The following is a 17,974-nucleotide window of genomic DNA, read 5'->3' on the forward strand; positions in this document are numbered from 1 at the left end:
GGACCGCGGGAAATGGAGTCCCGGCTCGAGCCCCGCCACCTCTCGCGGGATCTGCCTGCTCGCTCTGAGGCTCACTGGGAAATGTAGTCCGGCTCAGGAGCACTACTCGCCGGTGGTGGCCCGGGCGCGCCCCGCACTGGCCCCAAGGGTGGCAGCGCCGGGTTCCCCGCGGTGACCGGCCCGGCACTCACCGGGCACCGCGGCACCTGCCCGGGCGGTGCTGGGGCCGCCCACGCCGCCCTTCCCGGTTCCGGCCGCCGCCGCCCCTCCCTCGCCTGGTGGGTTCCGGGTCGCACATGAAGGCGGAGGCGCCGCCGCCGCTCTCGGTAGGTGCTGCGGCGGGGGCGAGGGAGTGTGGGCCCGGCCCGGGCCGGCCGGTGCTCCCCTGCCGGCACCAGCTCTGCGGTTCCCGGAGGGGCCGGCGAGCCCCGGGGTCGCGTCTGGGAACGCGTCCTGGCCTGACCCCCTGGGCTGAGGCCGTGTCCTCTGCCCTGCTGCCCGCGGCTGCCCGGGGACACCGCGGGATAACGGGAGGGAGGTGCCACGGCCCGAGCAGGGCCGGAGGCTGTGGCAGGGCCCGGGGCAGCTTGTGCCAGTCCGGGCCGGGCCGGGCAGCCCTGGCGCCGGCAGAAGCCGCTGAGGACACTCGGCAGGCGGGGCCGGCCCCGCGTCCCCGGGCTGGGATACCCGGGCAGGGATTCCCGAGCTGCCCCACCCAGGCTGCCCCACCCCGGCTGCCTGCACGGGAGGGGCCAGCAGGTGCCAGCACCTGCGGAGGCATTGTCAGCCCGGCAACAGAAAGTAAAACTATAACTGTGCTTGACCTGGCTTTGACCTCTTCGGCAGTGGGTTGGTCCGGAGCCAGGCTCAGTGGGTGTGTGCAGCTCCAGGTCACCTTCCCCTGCACACTAAACTGCTCGTTCTGTGTCGCTGATGAGAAATGTCGAAGTCATGGGTTAGAACCCCACAGACGCCTCCCAGAACAAAATTAATATGGTGAATAATATGAAAAAGTTCATGTTCTTGAGAAACTGGAAATGGAAAGTGCTGGAAGAGACCCTTGCTCTCTTCCAGGTCATTTAAGTGTTGTGTTTGGTATAGAAAGAGGTAATTCCTAATTTTTTTCCTGCTTGTTTTTTAGAATACTTAGAAAGTCATTATGTGATTTAAGCAATTCAATAAATCAGGTTCAGGTCTTGGCAGCTACCTGAGTTTATCAAAATTCTTTGAGCATACTGGCTAATTTTTACATTACACAGAAATTACACGACAGAAAACATTGTAGTTCTATGAATGTGGGTAGGTTGCAAATCTGTTACAGATAAGGTAAAACACTCAAATTGGAAAGCTCATATTCTTTAGGTTATACCACTATTCATGGCAGGAAAAATTATTTTTAAATATCTGTTTACTGAAATATACATATACTTCATGGTGGTGTTGTCATACACATTCTAAATGAGGTATTTTATTCTGTATGTGTCTTTAAAATAACTTGTAATGGGTTTAGAGGGGGAAAAAAGCAAGAATCCCCAGGTATTTGCTGAAAGGAATGAATGCCAGCATTTGTGAGACAGCATACTTTGCAAAAGCTGTTTCCCAAGCCACGCCTTTTGGTTTCCTCCCACACTTCAAGTATACTACTAATGCTAGAAACTGAAAATGGCTTGGAAAGTCAATTCAGAGTGTGTTTCTGCTTATTTCCATTACTGATGTAAGGGAAGAATGTGTGTACAGACCAGATAAAAGCATGTCATCAGAGTGCTGAAAAATAATGCTGAGATAGTATAATACCAGATATCCTCCTTTCTTTATCTTTGTGGGGATCTTGGTCCAAAGGAGTTTCTTGAGTTGCTTCTTGTATTTGTAGAAGGTTCCTAAAATGGAGTATTTTATAATATTTGTTTTTGCACAGTTGTGAATGCATAGAGGGATTCTGAAAGAAGAATTACTGATAAAAGCTTCTGCCTTCCCTTTACCTTTCTTCCTTTTTCCTTGAAAAAGCGTGAAACTGGCTTAAGTCTTGTCTACACCTAACCTGAACTCAGTTGTCCTCTGTGTAGCAGTCTCACAAGTGCCCATTACAAATTGTCACACAGTTGGTGAATTATTCTGGTATTTGCACTCCAGTTAGAATGAACAATAGTTTTGCTTTTCATTTTATATTGTTTGTGGCATCACATTTGTTTCCCCAACTATTTTGGCAGGCACCCAGCTGCCTCCCCTTTCTGCACACTCCCTGACTTAGCTGATGTGTTTGTTTGTGTGTCCTCTGCCCAGTTAAAATTCTGGTCCATAGCCAGGTTCTGCCTGCTGGCATCCACAGCCCCCAAGACTCAGCAGAACCTGCATTTGCTCCAGCCCTGTATCTTGTCTTGTCAGGCTTGCAGCTGAAGCCTGGTTTAAATCCTAATCCTTCTTACTCCCTAGGGAGAGACGAAGGTATGGGAGCCTTAGGGCACAGATTTTCAAATTCCTCCAATGCATTAAGACTTTTAAGGGCCTAATGTATTTGGATCCCAACCAGCACAGCACACTGGTTGTTCTGTGCCAGGGAAAAGCTCTGATGAATACAACCTGCTAGAAAGAGGACAGCAAGCTCTAAGAGGGGACCAAGAGGAACTACATCATTTTTAACAGCAAAAGCAAAGTCATGCTGGGTAGGAGTAACTCCAGATATCACAGCAGGTAGGAGACAAGCCTGGCTGCAAGGCAGCTTTGGAAGAAGAGACCCTGGGGCATATTCAAGGAACAGCTGGTTGAATATGATTTCTCCAGTGGGGTTCAGCTTCATAAGCTGCGTTAGCAAGAGCACAGCCAGTAGGTCATGTGAAATTATTATTTCCCACTCTATTGAGCACTCATAATCGCAAAAAATTGGAATACTGTGCCCAGTTTTGAGCTCTCTACTGAAAGAAATACCTGAGAATTCAGTGGAGGAGCCATACAGGGCAGGACCACTTACAAGAAGATAGAAGCACAAGAACATTGGATTTGTTCAGTACAGGGCAAAAAAAAATAAGGACAGAGCCAGTTGACATTTTTTAAACTACCTAGTGGGCTCAGGACAAGGTAGAGTCAAACTCTCCTTTGTGGTACACCATGCCAGGGACAGAGGCAAGTGTCACAAATTGCAGGAAAAAAATGCAGACTGCTAAAGAAGAAAACTAATGTGGTGGTTAATCAGTTTTCTGACAAGGATGGAGAATTTGCACTTGGCTAGACAAGGCTCTCCACATCCTGACCCAGTTTTGAAGGTTTCCCTGCTTTGAGCACAGATTGGACTAGAGGCCTCCCAAGTTCCTTTCCAGTCGAAATTATTCCACACTTCTAAGAAAGCATGGGACCCCCACCAAGCTGGAGCCACCTGTCCATATGGCAGTAAGCTAAACAGATTTGGATACCCGACACCAGCAAGCTCCAGTTTATTTTGGGCACAGCTGATGCACAAGAAGATATCACTGTCTGCGTAAAACACCTCTTTGTAGTGATGTAACTGACAGCCACGAGCTCTTCAATGCAAAAATGTCTGAGTTTCCATAGAAACCAACTTGCTTCATCCTTCCTGCATCCAGCCATTTCTCTACAGCAGAGAATTGAGGCTGTCAACATAACTTTACAAAAAGGCACCCCCAAACCCACACATGCACCTCACATTAGGAGCATCTCTCTGACCTGCATGCTGACCCTGCAGGGGGTGAATACTTGGCTAGTGTGAATGTTACCACACAACAGCAACAGGAGACTTCAGCACTGTAAATATCTACAGCACCTTAAAGCACAGCATCCCTCAGCAGGCAGTGGAGGCTGGGTTAGCTGTAATGGCAGCACACAACACCATGGTGTGACAATTGATCCGTGTTGATTGTTGGGACAGACACTGCATCCTCCTCTACCATATCTGTGTTACCATGCCTGTAACTTTTCCCTTCCTCTGCTTGTAGTTGAGTTACTCCATTCCTAGACCTTATGTTCTTAACAGGATAAGGATTTTCAGTGAACAGAAGAGCAAACCACCATACCAGGTTCTCACTATTTTGCCATTGATCAAACTACAGTGCATTCCTAAATTCCTCCTGTCCCAGTTACAACTTCCTCAGTCATAAGCCACATACTTTTATTATGAAAGCAGGTATTCTGTTGTTGATCAGAGAGGGGATTTTATTTTTAAAAAATCACTGTGACTCTTTTTGTGGGTAGTCAAAGTGTTATTTCAGTTCAATAATCAGAAGCCTAAGACCTCTACTTTTCCTCATGCCAGTAATCTGCAGCAGCATGTTGTAGAAATAGAATTTGAATACAAGACAACCACACAGAGTTACCTGCAAGTCACTGAGACATTGTAGCTTTCACTGTGTTCATTATATTATTAGCTTATTACCAGAGACCACTGGTGGTACAGTGAACTTTGTGTATAATACAGGAAAGGGAAGGAAGTACTCGAGTTCTTTTGTGCTCCCTCCATTGCAAGGCGTGGCTGCCTTCTCTTGGTTCTCAGATGGAATCCAGACATAGAATGTAGAAGATTTCAGTCCACTGAAAAAGCAGTCTTGTGTTTCTAGGTACCCCTGAGGGTTTTTCCATTTATGGAGGATTTTTTTGCCTGGTGTAGTTTTTTTTAATTCCTTGATTCAAAGTGACCAAGCAGTCAACATCTTCCAACACTCACCTATAGGCATGCACATACAATTACTGATCCCATTTGCTTTCTTCTTTATGTACTGGAAACTCAGTTGTAATACCTTAAAATTAATCACTACATTAACCCACATCCTCTAAAAGACAAACACAAACTACATAACTGCAGGCTCAAATACATTGTGCAGCCAGCAAAGCAAATGTCTGGTCTGATTTTCTCTGCAATTTCAAAGTGGTCAGAACAAGGACTTCCCCTGTTTCTGCAGACAATACCCCACAAAACATGAGACAATACTTTTTATCTTGGCTGCTGTTAAAGAAGCACAATGAACTCAAAGAATTCCTCATCTTTTCCATCTCACCTTTTCCACCTCATCTTTTCCACCTGCAGGGTTAGTTCTGCAGTACTCAGCCACTGAAGCCCACTACTAACATCTGACCAATACTGAGAAACTTGCTCAGAAAGAGAAAGGAAAGAAAGGGTATTATTCAAATTTCTGAGAACTTGTCTCAGTCACAGAGCTGTTTGCATAATAACAGATGTAAGAGAGCAGCGAGGTCTCAGGAACATCCATCAAGCAAGAAGCTGACAGTAGAGAAGCTTAGGATAGAGGGAACAAACCTGTTCTGTCTCTCCATCCAGAATTGTCCTGCTTACACTACATTTAGGCAGCTTTGGTTGTTTTTTGGTTTTTTGGGCTTGTTTTGTTGTTGTTGTTGTTATTGTTGTTGTTTGTTTTGTTGGTTTTTTTTCCTTAATAAAGATTAAGCAAAGAAGATTTTTAGACAGCAACAAAGGCACAAAGAACACTGGTCAGGCCACATAGTTTGAGAAGCAGGGTGCTGTGCTGACAGCAATATCCCTTCTCAGCAATTTTGTAATCAGCATTTGGAACAATACCCAAAGAAATATCCAAAATGATCAATCAGCTCAGCAAACACACTGCATTTGATCCAGAAAACTCAAATGCTAAATCCACCCAACTTCTCTCTCACAGATGCCCAGAACACAGCCCCTAGCCTCAGCAGCTCTCTTGTACCTTCCTGCCCACCCGACCCCCGCTGCTCCTGGTGCAGCAGTTCCAGAGCTGAGCACCCTCAGCTCAGGGAGGGAATCCTGCTGGCCACATCCCCCACAGCCACCCCGTGCTCCTCTACTCTTCTGGGTCTTGCATCTCTTTTCTACCAGCTCCTGAAACTACCTAGGCAGGAGTTAAGAGGCTTTCCTTGGCTTTTGGCTCAAGGAAGACTTAACCACATGTGTCAGTCAGACTTTATAGACTAATACTACAAATATTGGCCTTTAATTTCACAGGTTGGGAGCAGTTCATTAGAATGATGTACAAGCATGGGTGAGCACCCTGAGGGACAGTCCAGCTCACCAGTGACAGCCAAGGTACAACCCAGGGGCAGAAGTTGAAAACAAGAGGTCAGGACTGCCAGAATTCAGAAAGTAGAGCGTAGCAGAACATCTGTAGGTTCAGCTGTTAACCAGCCAAAAATCAGCTGTGGGGGATGGCGCAGCCAGCATCTCTTTTTGACCACACCGGGTGCTCACAGCAGAGCTGGTTTGTTCAGCTCTTGATAATAGTTGTGGCATAATTCAAGTCTGTATCTACTCAACTAACTGAGACAAACTCCCTGCAGATCTTCCAGACAGCCCCCACTTGTCACTGGGAGCTATTCAGATACCAGTGCTCATATTGGCTACAAAATCACCGAGTGATTTATCCTTTTAATTTATTTCTATTTTCTCTCTTTCGTAATACCATTTAATATTCCTGGTTCCACTTACCACATTCATAAGATCAGGTCTCTTCTGGGGCTTTACTTGCTGAAAGCTTCATCCCCTTTCTGTAACTTTTCAAGATTATTTGGATAGAGAATGTATTCTGAACAGTAACTACCTACAGTCATATTAATTAAAATTAAATAAATAAAGGCTTGCATGACTATATGGATTTCCCACTTCCCTGCATGGATCTCTCTCTCTGTAACCTGCTTCTCCTACAATACTTTTCTTTGCTAACACTTGTTACAGGGTTTCAGTGGCCTGTGTAGTTCTATAATCTCTCACTTACCTTGCCTTGGCCTCTTTTCCACCCATGACTGCAGTATATGAAACACTATAAGATTGTATTAAAGGCCGTGCTGTTTCCTCTACTCCTGAAATGTCCTTGGATTCAGAAAATAGATAATTTGTTGCTTTTAGTTCTACTTTTGATACAGTGATTTTACTTCCATGGAAACTTCTTTTGATACAGCTCTCTAAGAAGAGGAAAAAATGTAACCTCTTTAGGAGCTTTAGCCACATTAAACCACATTAACGAGTTAATCTTAATTTTTTCTCATTTGAGCCTGCTTCAGTTTTGCTGCATTTATTTCCTGGTAGTGAAATGGGAAATTTCTGATCAACATCATGTAACACTCAGTTTCACTTGCCTTTCTTACTATATTATTTCCCTTGCCTCAATCCATCACTCTTACTATTCCCCAGGAGCAAATGCAATGATACACTAATGTTTTGTCTGCTTTCATTTGGTTTCTAGGAAGAGCATCAACCTGTCATGAAAAATAACCCATTACTCATCCCTTCAGCTGATCATGGATAGTTTTCCCTCTCTAATCAACCTGAGTGCTCCCCAGAAGGCTGTTTTGTCAGAGCTCCTCTTCTGAGCTGCTGTCTTGCTTTTGCTGGCAAAGAGCAGATAAACATTAATACACTTTGTCAGGGCTTTTTCCATCCCATTCACCATACAACACCACCTTCCTTTTGTTTTGGACAGTGTAAGGTAACTTCCTCAGGCAGAACAATAAACATTTTGGTACTTCATGATGTCACCTGGGAGCTCCTTCCTTGCTGCCCACACCCAGAGCACCTGCAGTATTTTGAGAGATCTCCAGTCTGCACTCACTGTCTGTGGCTGGCACAATTAAACAGTGGTTCTTTTTCTTCACTGTTTGTTTGGATTTGCTGGGTTTGTTCTCTTTTGCTTCCCTGACTGCTGCTAACCCCTTGTGAGCTATTTCCTAGGCTGCTGAAGAGAGGATCTTATGGATGTGTTAGCAGCCATATCAGCTCACTCACTTCCTTTTGCTAATGGGGTGGTTTTTTAATTTGCTCTGACAACTGGATAGAGTCTATAAGCTCTGACTGCTGCAGCTTCTGACATTCTTCAAAGACAATGGACAGGGTAAATTACAGGATGGTAGAAGAGGACTCATGAGATTTTGATTGCTTAACCATAGACATGAAACACAATCATTTCCAGACAGCTTTTTACAGATGTTTCCCAGTGTGCCATAGGGGACCATCCCAGTGTGTCAGTCCTAGGAAAAGGCACAGGATAGCCTTGGACAGTGCCATTCTGGAGGAAATACCTCCTCTCTGCAGGGACTCACGGGAAGTGGAAAGCAGTTGTGCATGCTAGCTTGAAGTTGCCAAAATAAAAAAACTCACTTTGAAGCCTGCAGTTTCATACAGTATTTTGCACAATTACAGTTGGAAATGTGCTCATCTACAGAAAACGGGAAGAGCAAACATAAGGAGAGAAGGAAGCTTTCTGATTCTGTGGTAAAACATTAAGAGAAAGATGGAAGGTGCAGTTTATATTCCAGAAAAGTTACCTGAGAATATTAGGCATTTTGGAATTTGGTAAAAATTTGGTCCGTTATTTGTTGCAGATGATGCAGAAATAAAAACAAAACAAAACAAAAAACAAGGGGTTTGGTAATGTATTGGGAAGTGAAACTCTTGCTAAGGAAAAAAATACCCATGTGACACATACTCTGATATTGGTCTGAAAACCCAGGAGTCAGAATACCTGGATTTGGAGTAATCTGTTCAGCATAGAACATCTCCATTGACTGAAGAGTTGCTTTACTTTCCATACAGGCAAGGCTCAGAGCACCGTTTGCAAAGCAAAAGGCACAAACCTTTGCTGATTGTGTTGTCTCACAGATTTCATTCTGCCGCAGCGTTTGTGCCTGGGATGGCGGAGGATCAGGAGCTGACTCAGGCACACCAAGCTGCTCTGGAGGCCCCGGTGCAGCGCAGCAGCAGCACTTACCGCAGCGCGGAGCACTCGCAGGCGCTGCTCAGCGGGCTGCTGTCGCTGCGGGACAGCAGCATCCTCTTCGATGTGGTTCTGGTCGTGGAGGACAAACCCATCGAGGCTCATCGCATCCTTCTGGCTGCATCCTGTGACTACTTCAGGTACACTCAGTGACAAGTACCAGTCAAAACTGTGACATCCAGATCTTCTGTATGGCCATACTCCTTCTGAATCTAAACTCAGACCCATGAGATGGAGCTGTTTCAAAATACTAACTATGGCTTTATTCATCTCTCTGTTATTTCTCTGCAGAAATAAAGCTCTTGTTCCTGCACACTGAGCTTACCTCCACTAAATTCACTCTGGTACTTGGAGGTTTATAAAGAGGAGAGACTTTCTGAACTGGTGTCTTCTGCTTAAGTGCACTCTAAGTGGCTTTTAATATATCCTTAGCATTGTAAGACTTTGCCAGTTGTGGTGATCATTTTGTAATTCACAAAAACTCCCTGGAGGTGGGTCACTGTTGTGTGCCTGTAGGGTGACTTGCTGGCCATTACACCAGGCAGTCCCCACCCCATTTGATTAGCAGTTTCTTTGTTTTCATAGAGCAAACACCAAGTCAATCGGGACAAACTTCTAACTGAAGGAAGAACTGCTCTTCCTTAGAAAAAATTCCCACTGTCCCAAGTTCCTCTGTGTTTCCTCTTCCCCCACACCCAGAGTATCTGCCTTTGACCACTGACTGTCCACTAGGTCTGTATTTAAGTCCTTCAGCTGTGAAATGTACCTTCTAGGTTGCCCCTACTGTTTTCCTGAACAATGAAGAGTTACTTTCTTAGATCCTAAAGGCCTGTACTCCTAACTTAGAGAAGAGGTAATCACATAAAAGTGTCTAGCTAGGTTTTTGTATTTCTGAATAATTTTTATGTTCCCAGGACAACATAAGAGGAGCAAACTGAAGATAGCTTCAATGCAAATCTGCCATAGCATGTGCCATTGTCTGTTTTGCAGAGGAATGTTTGCAGGAGGATTGAGAGAGATGGAACAAGAAGAAGTTCATATTCATGGCATCTCCTACAATGCAATGTGCAAAATCTTGAATTTCATTTACACTTCTGAGCTGGAACTCAGTGTGAACAGTGTACAGGAAACTTTAGCTGCTGCCTGCCAACTTCAGGTGAGGTACTGGGAGATGTGATAAAAAAGAAACAAGAAACAAAAGCAATGATGAAAGAAAAAGAAAACATGGTTAGAGGGAGGGTTAAGAGGCCAGCAGGAGCATGGGCATGGTAAGGATTTCTGGGATGCTGTATCCACTGGAATTAACTGTGGAAGGGTAGGAACAATGAATGGGTACTTGCACATCTCTTTTGTGCCAATGGTTTAATTACTTAAAACATTCCCCATTTCATCTAGAGAAGTATTTTATATAGCATTCACTTTTACTGATCTGCTTATGAAAGCTTCCCTAAAACAGAATATCCCTGGCCTTTGGTAAAGAATAGGGTTTGCTGTTCAGAAATTGTTGTGCTGCTCAAGGTCTTCCCCAGGTGAGTCTCCACAGGCACATTGCCTCTCCTGACCCTGTCTCTACAGAAAATCCATAGTGCCACTATGGTTTGCACTAAGTGCAGGTTCATGTGCTTTTAAGACAAGGTTTTTTTCTCTAATTTCCCCTGCAGCTAACTGCTGCACAAGACTTTGGTACTAAATCTTAAACTTGGTGAGTGTTTGCTTTGCTTGGTTTTTACACACTTTGTTGGCAGAGGGGCTCCTGGACAGCAGTTTATTCTGTTTGCCAGTAGTTCCTCCTGCCAGATACAACTTCAAATTGTGTTCAGAAGACAATACTAAATATTAATTTTCCTTTCCAACGGCTTCCTATGCTCTTGAGTGATATATTTGTTACAGATACAATCTTTGATGTAGTATGTCTGATACAATCTTTGATATAGTGTGTCTGTAGTGCTCTGAACAAACACACACAGAGTGACTGTGATCACTGTAATGTCCTCTGTGTCTGTGCTCCTGGCTGCTCTCACACAGGCTGCAGGGCAGGCAGCCTGGCTGTCCACTGTCCCACATGTGTTGAAGACACATTGCTGCTGCACCTGAAGCCAAACTCAGTCTTGCAGTACAGCATGGCTAGAAGAGCTGTATTATATTCATCTCCATAGCCACACTGAGTTCTGTTTCTCTGGAGAAAGGTGAACAGAGCACAAGTGGTGGTCAGACTGTAAGGAGAGCAGCCATTTCATGGACAATTTCCTTAGAGTCATTCTAGGCTTCAGTCCCCTGTCTCTCAAGTGAGGGGCAGGTGGTGGGGGGCAGGTGGTGCCTGAAATGAAAACCCCCTCTCTCTTGCAGATTCCAGAAGTCATTAAGTTCTGCTGTGATTTCCTCATGTCCTGGGTAGATGAAGAGAACATCCTTGATGTGTACAGACTAGCTGACCACTATGACTTGAGGCATTTGAGTGAACAGCTGGACTCCTACATTTTGAAGAACTTTACAGCCTTCTCAAGGACACAAGTGTACCGACAGCTACCCCTGCAGAAGGTCTACTCCCTTCTCAGCAGCAACCGTTTGGAGGTTAACTATGAGTTTGAAGTTTATGATGGAGCACTTTTTTATCATTATTCTCCAGAGGAACTGGAGACAGATCAGGTCTCCCTGATGGAGCCCCTTAAGTTGCTTGAGACAGTTCGTTTTCCTCTGATGGAACCCCAGATCCTGCAAAGACTTCATGACAAATTAAGTCCATGTCCTTTAAAAGATACAGTTGCAGATGCATTAATGTACCACAAGAATGAATGTCTTCAGCCAATGCTTCAGAGCTCTCAGACACAGCTGAGATCAGAGTTCAAGTGTGTAGTGGGATTTGGAGGGATGCATTCTACTCCCTCCATTGTCCTCAGTGATCAAGCCAAGTATCTAAACCCCTTGTTGGGGGAATGGAGGCACTTTACAGCTGCATTAGCCCCCAGAATGTCCAACCAAGGGATTGCTGTTCTCAATAATTTTGTATATTTAATTGGTGGAGACAACAATGTAAGTGGTTTTCGAGCAGAGTCAAGGTGTTGGAGGTAAGATAAGGATAATCCTGCTATTAATTTTATTGCCACCCTGCTGCCTGTTTCTGAGTTAGTAAGCCAGTAGACAGTCAGTACACTTGCCAGCCAAAAGATTAGGAACTGAGCAGGAGCCTCACTGAAAGAAAACACAAGAAATGAGCTTCATAGTAACAGGAAGCTCCCAGCAGTGCTTAGGAGACCAAGCCAAGCCTGGCAGTGTAGAAACAGCTACTCATTCAAGAGTACTACTCATGCTTCTTTCTGCCTTCTTGGAGGAGGGAAGTATTAAAGGTGTGGGAAGCAGTAATGAGCCTGAACTCTAGGTTGTCTAGATGTTCTCTAAATAGCATTTTCTGGAAGTCTTCTATGTGTTTTTGTCCCAGTACAAAAGGATTTTAAATAAAATGCTATTACCAACAGATTTTCAAAAATCTGTGTGTACTATAGCAGCATTCCAGAGTCCTTTTATATTACTGTGTGACAGGGAAAAGAGCAGGAGGAAGGATCAGGCTTAGACCTACATGCCCATTACATTGTAAAAACAGATATAAACCCTTTTGCCTTTATACTGTGTTCATTTTTATAACTCTTAGCTGAGTTGCTGTTATTTTATGGCATGCATAGTTTCAATTCTGAACCAGTTTTCTCTGTAACTAAAATGTCCAGATGAGAGAGACAGTTTGACATGAAAGTGAATCATGAGATCCACTGAGCAGCAGATATTTGGGGACAAGAATCTGAGATCCTACCACATATTTATACCCTTCTTGTATTCTTGAAGATCCAGATTCAGTCTTTGTGTTATTTTTAGACTGTGTTACCTTGCAGAATGGCATTGTGCAAACAGAGATTGTGATATGTAACCCAACAGCAGTGTACAAGATAATGGAAAACCTAGGCTTTTATAGCATGATTATGTCAGCTAAAATACATCTTCTATAAATAGAATAAAACAAGTTTGCTAATAATAAAATGCTGACAAGGCCACATTTCCCATCACTTACAGATGAGCTCAATTTCAGCTGAAGGCAGTGCAGTAACCCACATCCATGGAGCTGTCTGGTATTCCAGCAGTGATTCTGTGCCTGTAGGAATAACTTTCTTTGATCCCACTCTTTTACAAGGTATGACCCACGACACAACAGATGGTTCCAGATCCAGTCCCTGCAGCAGGAGCATGCTGACCTCAGTGTTTGTGTCGTGGACAACTATATTTATGCCGTCGCAGGCCGAGATTACCATGAAGACCTGAGGGAAGTGGAGAGGTATGACCCTAAAACCAACACTTGGGAATATGTGACACCTCTGAAGAAGGAGGTAAGGAGTGCATTAGCCACACACACTACCACAGTTCCCTAATTCCTGATTTAACTTTGCTAGATGTTTTTCGCAGGTGTAACTTTTAATTTGCTGATATGCAAATGGAAAGCAGTAAACTCTGTATATAGAATAAATGGATGACAATAAAATAAAATAATAGCATATGTAAATCACATTTTCCAGTTAAATGCTTATTTTTGCTGTTTCTTGTTGATTTTGCCTGCAACTTTATTGTGTTAATCATTAAAACTATTAATAAAACAAATAATGAATGTGTGTCAGTGATGAAAATATAAGAAGTCTGAATCAAATGCTACTAAGTAGAATAATTTGCATTCCTGATAACACTGCTTGTATAAGAAAAATCACCAATCTTCCAAGTAGATTAGGGAGTAAAGTTACAGTATGAATGATCTTCTAATCAAGGAACAATAAAGACAGAGAATGCTGCAGTTATAGAAGTTTACAATTCTAGTGTGTTTTAATCTGAAATTCACAGTTATAGTATCTAAGAAAGAGCTGTCCATAAGAAAATCCTTTCTGTTTTTGATCTCTGTATAACTCATGAAGAATGTCCCTCCCTTCATGTCTATTCCCTGTTTCAAAACCGGGAGAAATCCATAAATGCCGCCCTGAACGTTTTGCTTTGCCATTGGCGCGGCGCTGCAGGTGTACGCCCACGCGGGAGCAGCGCTGGATGGGAAGATGTACATCACGTGTGGGAGGAGAGGAGAGGACTATCTGAAGGAGCTGCAGTGCTATGACCCCAGGACAGACCGCTGGGACGTGCTGGCAGATGGCCCAGTGAGGCGGGCGTGGCACGGCATGGCTGCGGTGCTGGGGAAGCTCTACGTCATCGGGGGGAGCAACAACGACTCTGGCTACAGGAGGGACGTTCACCAGGTGAGACCATGTCACACCTCTGGCTTTTCCTGCCTTCTTATGGATGCTGGCACTTAGGTGTTATGTCTGAGTATGCAAATAAAAGTGTCTGCTCAGCAATGGCTGCTGGATGAGCTTTGCCCCCTCACTTGCAGAACTGGCAATGGTTTATTTACTGTTGTCTCACTCACAAAGCATTAAAGCTCTAGCACTTGGAATTCCTATCAATTTTAAAACATCTCTGATGGATAACTTCATTGGCATGCCTATGCTCTGTAAGTAGCACATCAGTTAATTTTATTTTATGCTGTCTTTACATGCATTTTTTCTAAGTGGAGAACTTTTGAATTGCCAATGTGTAATTGCAGGGCAGAGCTGTTAAGGATGTGCTGGATGGCAGTTGTGTAATGGAATTAAAGTGTACAGTATCTGATGGTAAGGGACGTCTGGAGAGAATTCTCTTGAACCTTCTTCCAGCTTTAGAGCTGCTAGACTTGAAAAGAAGACACAAAAAGTAACTGTTTTTATAGAGCCAATGGAGATGGCAGAATTAAATCTAGCTGAAGAGTGTATCTGAATGACAAGAAGGTGCAGTTAGCCAAGCAGGTACCCAATGAAATCTAAAACTCTCCAACGTATGGCACAGAGGCAGCTTAGCAGATTTGTCATATTTGTATGTTCCAGCACTTTTTCTCTAATGCAAACAGGTGCATTGTGTCTGGGTTTATATTAGCAGGTGTCCCCATCTCTTTCACTTTTGTGTACGTTTTTGGAAGGACATACAGCTGTTACTCCAGCAGCAGGGTCAGAATTTGTGATTTCAAAGCTATGTGGCAGTATGCACAATTTTCTGCTGAGCACTGTACTTGTATTAGATAGTCATATGCTGTCTCCATTATCAGCACACTGTCCAGAGACTGAATAGTTTACCTTACGGCCAGGCTCTGTCACTGGGATACAAGTTCATTTTTGGCTTCTCTCTTTTCTGTTTTGTTTTCCAGGTTGCCTGCTACAAGCCAAGCACTGATCAGTGGACAAACGTCTGTCCACTTCCTGCAGGACACGGAGAGCCAGGCATCGCCGTCCTGGACAACAGGATTTATGTCTTGGGAGGCAGATCCCACAACAGGGGAATCCGCATGGACTATGTCCACATTTATGATGCAGAGACAGACTGCTGGGAGGCAGGACCCCAGCTGGAGGATGATATTTCTGGGATGGCTGCCTGTGTCCTCACGTTGCCCAGGGCTATTTTAATGGAGTCAGAGAAGTGGCTCTCAGAATGGCACGCAGACCGAATGAAGCATCACCTTGACTTTCCATCAGAAGTCATGAGTGTATCAGACTGGGAAGAATTTGACAACTCAAGCGAAGATTAGAAAACTTTGATTTTATTTTTTTTTCCAATGGATGAAGAAATTGAGGCTTGGGGAAAGTACTTAAGAGATTTTATATGTCTTTCTTATATACATAAAAGTATTTAAAGTTTTAAAAATAAGTGTTCGCACAAAATGCCGTTCACAGTCAATATATACCCACCTGCAAGTGTCCTGCACAAACTGCACTTACAGTCAGTACCTGCCCACCTGCCAGAAAGCGTTTTTAAAGTAACCACACAACTGCCATTTCCCCCCAGTTGTATAGAGGTTCTTGTACTTTGAAGGAGACTTTTCTCAGCCTTCAGCATGGACAGAAAAAAAGCACAGAAGGCTCAGCTTGACTAGCTTCTTTCCTTCCAGCTTTGAGCTCAAAATAGCTTCTTGAGATTTTTTTTTCCCTTTTCTTTTGGGTAATAAAACTTCCTAGCCAGCTTAATACAGGAAGGTAACACCTAGTGCTGCCCTCCTGTGCCAGGTGTCAGACAGCTTGATTAGTTTTTCAGCAAGAGTGAACATACAAGAACAGGAACAGTAGCAAGAAAGTCTGAACCTTCATCTGGGCAGGCAGCCATCCTTGTAACTGGCTGAGAGTCTGTGAACTGACACCCACTCCTGAACTTCTATACTGCAAGTTTTGTCAACACAGTGGAAAGATTTCTAGAAAAATCTCTCTGTACAGAATATGGCAATCTCATCATTCCACTGTTAGACACATTTGTTCTCAACCATAAATTAATAAATTCTTGTCAGAACTTTTTAAACTGCTGTCTCCGTTTTATAAACAGTGATGTGGTGGCTGAAAGTTTCATTGTATCCTACAGCAGTATTGGCAAAGTTACTCCAGCCTGGGAAATGGGCAATTTTTTTCATTCTTTTATTACATGCTTTAGAAGAGAATAAAGAGAACAGAGATTGGTTTGCCACAGCAAAAGAAAAAAATAATGAGATAACAAGAAGTATGGAAGATTACACTGGTCCTAGACCCTGCAGTAGCTGAACTAATGCCAGGAACTACAGTTGAGAAAGATAAGGCACACTAAATCCTTCATGGGGCCTTAAAATAATTGGTTCCTGACCCTCATCTTGCTTAACATTAGGTTAGAAGCTGATTTGAAGTCTGAACCAGTGTGATACTGAACAGTATGAGATCCTTCCTCTTGGAGGAGGTAGGGTAATCAGTGCCACCAGAAAATCCTGAAAAACTACCAAGAGATTTTAAACCTTACAGCAGTAATGGGGTTGCAGAAAGGCAAAACCAGTGACAATCAGAATGACATGGGACTAGTCAAGTGTCATCACATCATGACACATACTGCACATGGATGTGCTACTTGAGAGAAATGCAGTAAGTTCCTGAACATTCCCCCTACTTGGGGGTATTCTGTTTGTGGAAGCAGAGATGATTTCAAAATAGACCTAGATTACTCCGCTTTAGTAGCCTGGGCTTCTGGAAAAAGATTCAAGAGTAGTTGCACATTTGTTTAAATAAGTTCAGTAGCTTTTTCTTGGTAAGAGGGGCATTTGTTGGACTATTCTTCAGCACTGTCCATTTTCACCTCCATCTCTGAACCTTTGCCAATTGGCAAATAAAACAAAAGAGCTGGTAACTGCAGCAAAGCCTGACTATGAGCTTTTTCAGAAAATATTTTCTGATGGTGAACTCTGGACTGCAGAGTCTGGAAATACAGACTTTATTACACTGCAATATTACAGACTGGTAAATACTCCTTTTTTGCCTACAGAGTTACTTGTAATATGTAGGAATTCAATGGAGCCTTGAGATGTAAGGACCTCTCTGACCTGAGGATCACCAGAACCGTTCCTTCTAGACTGCAGGTGGCAATTTGTTTCCTCTGCAAACAAGTGATTAAACACCCAGCTTTTCTAACTAATAGACATCTAACTCAATGCAGTGCATTTTCCATTTTAACCAGCACCTCTAGACAGACCAGTGATGCCCTCTGTTATACAAAGATATAGGGTTATTTGTTATTCAGATGAAATCTTATTTATTAGCCTCTTTAACAATGAAAAAAGAAATAATCATTCTTTGTCTAGCTCCTTTTCCTGTGTGTACCACTAGAGGGTATTACTCATGTTACAAATAAACAGCCTGAGAGGCTAATTCTTAGATTACATAGGAGAACAGAAGATATTCATGAGTAATTAATGAGCCAAAGAAACATCTTGAGAAAACTTGGAGGGGAGGGTTCCAGCTTCCACCCTGTGTTTGAATCCTGATTTCCAGAGAGCTCATCCCTTATTCCATTTGTCAGCATATGCAATTTTGTGATTGCATTACTCACTAAATGTTGCAGTTGGATGCTGTGCAAAGGTAATGAATATAAGGCTTAGAATGCAGTTGCAAGGAAATTACTTACAGCAGATGATCATCTGTTTTAGCACTACATTATTTTTCTCTTTTTTTTACTGATTGGTACAATAACCCTAAGTTACATAACTAAACCTAAGGGCAGGTAATATTTGATAAAAATAAAACTTGTTGCTTTTAGCCCCAAAATTTCTTTACATCTCAGCATAATGTGACTCCTGAAAGTTACAGTATGCACTGTCTTTCCTGCATGTATTTCATTTAGGTAAAAAACCATGGAGTTTAGCTCAAACC

At 43.5% G+C, this 17,974-nt stretch overlaps 1 protein-coding gene across 2 annotated transcripts; it reads left to right on the forward strand.

Moving 5' to 3' along the window:
- Nucleotides 1-221: 221 nt before the first annotated feature.
- KLHL22 (kelch like family member 22) lies at nucleotides 222-16,109 on the forward strand. Of its 2 annotated transcripts, none has more exons than XM_033075767.1 (7): nucleotides 222-326; nucleotides 8,617-8,854; nucleotides 9,705-9,870; nucleotides 11,061-11,779; nucleotides 12,892-13,084; nucleotides 13,757-13,990; nucleotides 14,971-16,109. In XM_033075767.1, the coding sequence occupies exons 2-7, from the start codon at nucleotides 8,631-8,633 to the stop codon at nucleotides 15,346-15,348; spliced, it is 1,914 nt and encodes a 637-aa protein (XP_032931658.1). In that variant the 5' UTR covers nucleotides 222-326; nucleotides 8,617-8,630; the 3' UTR covers nucleotides 15,349-16,109. The 2 variants fall into 2 exon arrangements, with proteins under 2 accessions (XP_032931658.1, XP_032931659.1); XM_033075768.2 differs by having other exon boundaries at nucleotides 234-326; nucleotides 8,600-8,854.
- The last annotated feature ends 1,865 nt before the right edge of the window (nucleotides 16,110-17,974 follow it).

This window comes from Catharus ustulatus, chromosome 18 (genome assembly GCF_009819885.2).
Source record: "Catharus ustulatus isolate bCatUst1 chromosome 18, bCatUst1.pri.v2, whole genome shotgun sequence".
Lineage (NCBI taxonomy): Eukaryota > Metazoa > Chordata > Aves > Passeriformes > Turdidae > Catharus > Catharus ustulatus.